The sequence below is a fragment of the Neltuma alba genome, unplaced genomic scaffold (genome assembly GCF_004799145.2).
Source record: "Neltuma alba isolate B1F8T4 unplaced genomic scaffold, ASM479914v2 tig00013120_pilon, whole genome shotgun sequence".
Classification (NCBI taxonomy): domain Eukaryota; kingdom Viridiplantae; phylum Streptophyta; class Magnoliopsida; order Fabales; family Fabaceae; genus Neltuma; species Neltuma alba.
In genome coordinates, this window is record NW_021637442.1 from 28,550 (window position 1) to 36,593 (window position 8,044).

Here is an 8,044-nt window from a genome sequence, read left to right on the forward strand (position 1 = left end):
GTCTACTTTCTAATGCAACAAGAATCACCCCAAAATTCGTTGTAGTTACAAAGTTACCTTCATCACAGTGACTGAAGGTTGGAATCAAGGCGTTAATCCTTACTGCAATGTTTCGAACAACATATCTCTCTCATATGAAACTCTTTGAAGTTGATTTTAGTGTCCATGAACTGTGTTCTGAGTCTAGTTTCATATGAATCAAGTTTCACCTCAAACAGATTTGTAGTTTAAGAGATATTAAAGAAATACCGAACCTATATCAGAGCTGAACGAAGAACAGGGCATAACGGAGTATGTGTTTTATCGATAACTTGATCAATAAATGGATGATTGATCAAATGATTGATAAATGCCCATGAAAATCACCTCTGAAGCTTATTTTCCATGTTTATATGAAGGGTGACTTGATATATGATTATATAACTTCCGGTTTGTGCATTTTAGCTTCCGATTGAGCCATTCAAACTTCTGATTGAGCATAGCAACCTTTAACATCAAATCTATGAACTTGAATCTTGATATTTCCATTTGGTCTTACAAGTTCTTCTTTTCTCAATCTCTCTTCTTCTTCCTCCTCTTGATCATTCTCCACAACTCAAAGTTTAACATAATAACTCCTTTCTTTTCTTAAGGAAACTACACAAGATATTAAGTATGATAGTTAGTCAAAATATGAGGTAAATAATTTATGCAAACTTTTTGCTCTATTATTTGACATCATCAAAACTAATCATATCTAACAAACTTGAATACATTAAGAAAATTAGTTAAGTTAGTTGCTTGTAATGAATGTGTTGTCTTTTCTAAAATAACTTTACTAATCAAATGTATTAACTAAAACTATCATTTGATTAAATCTTTAATATATGCAAACTATTACAATTTATAAACACTACTTTGAGAAAAATAAATAAATATGAGACGCAAAGTAAACTGGGATCCTATATTTAGAATCAATTTATCTCATTGGTCCATTGATTGATAAGGTGGGACTAATAAATTAATTTCTTCCACAAGGACGGTTTGTTCTGGCTTTCTTAAAGGAATATTTTAACACTATTAGTGCATATTTAACAGCTTTGAACGTCAAGGATTAACTCATCTAACCGCAAGATATCTAAGGATTCAATAATAAAAAGAAAAAAAAAATTGTAAGGACTTGATTCAAAATAGGAATCTACAAGAACTTTCAAATTAATTCTTCCAATTAAAAAGTATTTAAAACCCCGATAATGCTCAATTCGACTAATCAATTCTGAATATTAAATACTTGTGTGTGTATGCGCGCGTGTGTACAATATTGAGGTTTTTACATGTTATGTTGTTTAACTTTTTTAAATAATAAAGAATAATCTAAATTATGGGGGGCATAATATCAGTTCGCAAATATATATGTGTGTGGATCACTAGGGCTGCGTGATGTCTGAGACACTATGAAAAAAAACATGCTTTTAGCGACAGTGAGCGACGGAATTAGTAACGGAAACAGATTAGTGACGGAATTGACAGAAATTTTTCATTGCTAATCCGTCACTAATTTTTGACAGAAATTTCTGTTACAAATTAGTGATAGAAAAATTCCATCGCTAACCTGATTTTTTTAAAAAAAATTAAAATACCACGTGGCACCTCTACCAATCACCACGACATCACTGATGACCACCTCCACGTGTGCTGCCACCTCACCTCTGCTTACCACATGTGCTGCCACCTTACATCTGCCTTCCACCTCACATGATGTCACCTTTGCCTGTCACGTGTCGCCACCACATAATTCTCTCCTCAAAGTGACTTCTCCATGGCTTATACCCAGGACCTCCTCTGTGCACTTGTGCGATTTTACTAGTTGAGCTGCAATGAACCTGTTGACTTATTATGTAAAATTAAATATATATTATTTTACACAACAATTATATATACATATATATTATTAAAAACTAAAAATATACTACATGATAATTTTAATCATAACTATTTAGTGAAAAATAATTTTTACATATTTGTTTTACTATCTGTTTTATAATTTTTTATTTTTAAAAAGTATTTTTAATATAATTTTAATTTCTAACGACACTAATTTTGAATTTTAAATCATAAATATTTTTATAAATATTTTTTAAATTTATTTTTTAATTAACATTGATAAGATATACAATTTAATTATATATGTATTATATTACATTATATTATATTATCTATATGTGTTTTATGTATTTGAAGAAAATCATTTACAATTAGTCAAAAAATCTTGTTATTCAAAAAATAACTACTATAATAAAATCTACTAAATTATTCTATATAAAAAATTAAATGATTTGAATAGATTATGATAAACAGTATTTTCCTACTTGTATATATATCCTATGTAATTTATTTTCTTAAAGTTCTTTGTTTATTGAAAACCAAAATCAATCTATATCATGGGTATTAATTATATTATGATTAAATTTTATTATTTAATGATTGAAATTCAAAATTCACTTCAATATTAGTTTGCGTTCATATAAATTTAGTTTTTGGTTTTGAATTTCTATCATATACTACCTCCGGTCCTTAATATAAGACTTTGTTTGATTTTTATTTTAGTCCTAAATATAAGACTCTAATCCACTTTGTCTCTCATATTTATGCATTTTTGTCCAATATAGTCCTTTTAATAATAGTAGTTCTAATCAATACACTTAATTAGTAGGGATATTTTAGGAAAGATAACACCTATTTATTACAAACAACTAACTTAAGTTTTTTTCTTAATTTCTTCAAATTAGTCAACTAAATCTTATAATTAGGACCGGAGGTAGTATTATATATTTCAATATATTATACATATGATAAAATTATTTCTTTCTTATATCAGTTTGTATAAGAAAGTTATTAATATTCTTATTATATTTTTTTAATTATTATTAATAATCAAGAGGAATTTATTTTAATAAAATATAAATAAGTTTTCTAAGAAATTATCTTTCTATTTTCAATATATATATAATGATGATATGAATGATAACGATATCTTCACTAACACTAACTCCACAAATATCATTTATTTTATAATTAATTTTTTTTAAAATCATTATATTCTTAATTGTTATTATATAAATTTTTGTAAGATTATAATTTAAAATAATAAAATTTAAAATTAGTGACAGATTAGCGATGGAATTAGTGACAAAAACTTCTGTGACAAACAATTTAGTGATGGAATTAGCGACAGAAATTTCTAATGGAAAAAATTTTGTCGCTAAATATTTATTGACGGATTTTCTAATGGATTAGCGACAAAATTTAGTGACGAACAAAAATTTCGTCGCTAATATTAGCAACAGAAAAAATTCCTTTGCCAATCTGTCGAAAAAATTAGAGACTAAATTTCCATCACAATTTCGTTAGAAATTAGTGATAGAATTTTTTTCTATCACAAATTCCGTTACTAATCAACTGTTTTTTAATAGTGAAATTTTTTTTTTTTTTGAAGAAAAGATTTAAATGACCAGAACTAAAATCTAAAACTGGGATAATAATTGATGGCTAAAAACCTAGTCTTTGGCTACAGCCTACAAGGTAGGATCGATGAAGAAATCTCGTAGTTTTTGTCCACAAGACAAGTGGCTCTGCATGAGAAGAGGGAGGGGGGACACACAGAGAGAGAGAGAGAGAGAGACGGGCTTCTACGTGTGTATATATATGAACTCAATCTTCATATTTGTCACAATCTCATCATTAACGTTTCTTAATCTTCTTTAATCCTTTCTGAAGCTCATATCATATATAGTTCATATATTTTCTCGAGAAAATGGACTCCAACAAGGCAAGCTACAATGCCGGACAGGCCAAGGGTCAGGCTCAGGTAACTTTATCTGTATTTGTTTTAATTTCTTCCCTAATAGCTAATCTATCTACTATGTACCCTTCAAGAAGTTTTTCACTTTTAATTAATTACGGTGTTAATTAACAATTGAGAATGTTTTGTGCGCGAATAATTTAAATGATACAGGAAAAGGCAAGCAGCATGATGGATAAGGCCAGCAATGCAGCACAATCTGCAAAAGAATCCATACAAGAGGTGTTATACATTTACACTAGTTGAACTTAATTAATTATTTATATAATAAATATCTGTGAGATTTGACACCTATTTTATACATACATATATGATGTTATGTGTGATGTCTGTGTGTACATATATAGGGAGGTCAACAGTTACAGGCAAAGGCACAAGGAGCTGCAGATGCAGTGAAGGATGCAGCTGGCGCCAACAATTGAAATGAATAATTATTATGATGAATAATATTTGTTGAATAATATAATGATCTTCTTTAAATTAAATTGGTGATTAAAATTCACTTTGATTACCTAGGAGTTTCAAGTTGAATTATTTTTTTTCCGTTAAATCTCTTCTCATGTTGTTTCTCTCTTTCTCTCTCTATTTTTACTTGTAATGTCATCACTTTTTGGTCATAATCAAGTCTTCATTTTTTATTTGAGTGAACAGACCTTAAAATTCTATTTATTAATTGTTACAAATTATCGGTTTGAAATATCAAAGTTTATCGCGCACATATGTTCTTATTTCTTGTAGTTGAAATTGCTTGCGTGCATGAGATACATATTCAAAATATCATGTCTGAAGTACTCATAAATCATAAGTGAAATGATCAAATCTAGCCTAATAATATTGTATGTTAAATAATTATGTTAAAAAGAGAAAAGTCCTCTTGGTATATATAAGGAATCAAGTAATCATTCAATTTTTCAAAATTTGATAAAGTATTGCTTCCAGTTTTTTCATTATATTCCTACAAAAAAATTCTTTCAATCATTGTTGTTACCATTTTTGGCTGAAAAATCATTATTGTAGGTCATCCCATGGTAACTTTAAACATGTAGAAGGAAAAAGGTGGAAGAGCGTAAAGAAGAAAGACAAAAGCCTAAGAAAAAGATCATTACTAAGAAGATGAAGTTTGAAAAAGAAAAAGTTGAAGAAATAATTCAGTTTTGTAAATCAAATAAAATAAAAATTTAAAAAGTCAAATAAACATATGGTGTTTACGTAATATGAATATATGATATGTACTATAAAAATAAAATTTAATGCATGTATTGAATATGCAGAAATATTTAATTGATTAAAAAAAGGGAGAATTAGAGAGAGGGATCTGATATGGATGATATTTATTGAAAATGATTATAAAAACTATAATTGTTTAGAAGGACCAAATACTAAAATATAAATTTAGAAATACTATTTTGCCCATAACTAGATTCCCTATATTCTCTCTCACCATATCCTATAATTATCCTTTTTTAAATGAAATAATAATAACTTATTCATATTAATTTAAACTGATTAGAATTACAAAGTCAAAACCAATTCTAATTAATCAAATTAAATTAATGACCAACATTAATTAATTTATTTTTTCATCATTTTTAATCAATAAAACTTTGTTTAAGCTTTCTGAATGATGAACTTATCAAAGTTAATTATAAAAGTCAACCACATTTTCATTTATTTATGTTATACTCTTTTTTTTTTTTTTACCAAAGTACACTTATTTTATTTCAGGACATTAATTATAAATTTAAATCCAACCCTTAGAAATAAATTGAATAATATCGGTTAATAAAATTACAAATTTCAAATAAAAAGTAACATATAAAAGTCATTATATCAACAGGTATTTATCATAATAAAAGTAACTATAATAGTTCAAGTGCCGAAATTAATTTGTGTGAAGTCTCACGTCAGCTGGAGAGGGGACGAAGCACGTCTTATAAGGATGCGGATACCTCTCCCTCGTAGACGCGTTTTTTGGATGACTACGACTGCACCCAAGGGAACAAAATCATGAGTTGGCTACAGCTGCACAAAAGGGGACAATATCTATGAACAACACCTAGGGTGGTTATGGCTGCACTCCAGGACTTGGGGATGTTACATTTGGTATCAGAGCCAGGTTTAAGTCGGTGTTCCAGTGAGGATGCTAGGTCCTAGGGGGTGGATTGTGAAGTCCCACATCAGCTAGAGAGAGGAACGAAGCACGCCTTATAAGGGTGCGGATGCCTCTCCCTCATAGACGCGTTTTTTGGGTAGTTACGGCTGCACCTAAGGAAATAGGGAAACAAAACCATAAGGTGGTTATGACTGCATCAAAGCAGACAATATCTATTAGTGACACCTAGGGTGGCTACGGCTGCACTTCAAAACTTGGGGATGTTACATTTTGAGTCTACCTAAATATAAAAGATAAAATTGAAAGAGCTAGACTTGATAAAAATTTCACCTAATAACACCAAATATCAAATATTGAATAAAAGAGCTTTTTATTTGGGTTCAACGTTTATTGTATCTTTTCCCTCAATATTTTTTCTTAATAAATTCTCAGTGTTCAATTTCATACATAAAAAGGCTTGAACTTGTATTATATTAGCGATTAATGATGTCAAAGTCTAAGAAAAACATACATGACATGGCAACATGAAGTGGTAACATTCATTAAAAAAAAAAAATTTGCTACAATATTTTTTTTTATTTTATAAGTTATGAATAAGTTATATATTATTTATTATTATTTTTTTTTTAGATTTGTAATTGTATTGTTTAAGAGGATTCAATTTCATCCTAAATTGGAATTATAAGGCATGAAATAGAATAATAGTATGAAATAAATAAATAACCATTAAACTTTATAACTTTAATAGGCTCATTATTCCAAAAAGCCAAAAAAAAGAGTTTTGTTAATTGAAAAATATGGACAAATAAATTAATTAGTGTTGATTGTTAATTTACTTTTACTAATTAATTAGAATTGCTTCCTGACTTTTTAATTCCGATCAATTTGAATTCTCCATTATTTCATTTAAAAATAGGATGATACTAATAGGATGTGGTGAGAGAGAATATAGGAGATTTAGTTAGGAGCAAATTATTATTTTTAAATTTATATTTTAGTAGTTGGTCTTCCTAAATAATTACAATTTTTAAAATCCTTTCCAATAAATATTATCCACAATAGGTCCCTGTCTCTAATTCTCCCAAAAATAAATAAATATGAGAGATAAAATATATTGCAATCTTTTATTTAAGAGTACATTGAATTTTCAACTACTTTGTATATTTAGAACCAAGATAGTAGTTTCTAAAGACTTCTTATGATGCCCAGCAACAATTGGGCATATATGCTTTTTCTCACTGTTTAAACAATTAAGAAAGGAACCAATAGGATTTGGGTCTAGGAAAAGGAGCTAGCTTTTCATAACATGACGAGCAAGGTTCGAATCCCCACTGGAAGAGGTATCCATATTTAGTGCCCGATAATGTCTCGAATCAAATTGCCTCCAATAAAAAGATACATATGCTTTAACCCCCCCAAAAAAATTAAAAAATTAAGAAAGGATTTCAAAAATTTGTTGGAGTCTGCCGAAAGCAAAATGGTAGGGGTGAGTATTCGGTTTTTCAGTTTGATTATCGGTGATAATTGAATTAACCGAATAACCGAATAGAGCAAATTTTAAATACCGAACTGAAACCGATTAACCGAACTAACTGAAAGCGAATTAACAAAATATTTTGGTTCGGTTAACTGATTAATCGAAATATATAAATATGAAAGTGATTTTAAATTAATAATAATAATAAAACACAATTACAACCATTAATTAATAAATATTTCATCATTCAATGTGATTTATTATAATAATATTTATTATAACCATATTTATTGAATATAAATGTATTTAAAGAGTTCACATAAATCCACATATATATTTATTATAATAATATTTATTAAATATAAATATATAATATATTTATTTTGGTTTTTTAGTTATAATCGAAATTTTTTTCTACTAATCAAACCGAACACCAAAACTGAATTATTACAATGATAGAAACTGAATATATAATAGAAAACCAAAATAACCGAACCAAAAAACCAAAGTTGAATTCAATTCGGTTCAGTTTTCAGTTACGGTTTGGTTTTGCTTACCCTTACAAAATGGACATAACCGTAACGCATGATATGCGAAGAGTTGAGGTTTGCGT

The 8,044-nt window shown here is 28.1% G+C and overlaps 1 protein-coding gene across 1 annotated transcript; it reads left to right on the plus strand.

The window, feature by feature from the left end:
• Positions 1-3,793: 3,793 nt before the first annotated feature.
• LOC114734638 (stress-induced protein KIN2-like) lies at positions 3,794-4,263 on the plus strand. The gene is made up of 3 exons (XM_028922275.1): positions 3,794-3,847; positions 3,995-4,063; positions 4,189-4,263. Exons 1-3 carry the CDS (start codon positions 3,794-3,796, stop codon positions 4,261-4,263), a joined length of 198 nt encoding a protein of 65 aa, XP_028778108.1.
• The last annotated feature ends 3,781 nt before the right edge of the window (positions 4,264-8,044 follow it).

Bases quoted from the DNA above. Each gene is read 5' to 3' on its own strand.
- LOC114734638 (XM_028922275.1), top strand. From the start codon at position 3,794: ATGGACTCCAACAAGGCAAGCTACAATGCCGGACAGGCCAAGGGTCAG. The intron at 3,848-3,994 runs GTAACTTTATCT...TAAATGATACAG, and splicing joins AGGCCAAGGGTCAGGCTCAG to GAAAAGGCAAGCAGCATGAT. The intron at 4,064-4,188 runs GTGTTATACATT...GTACATATATAG, and splicing joins CAAAAGAATCCATACAAGAG to GGAGGTCAACAGTTACAGGC.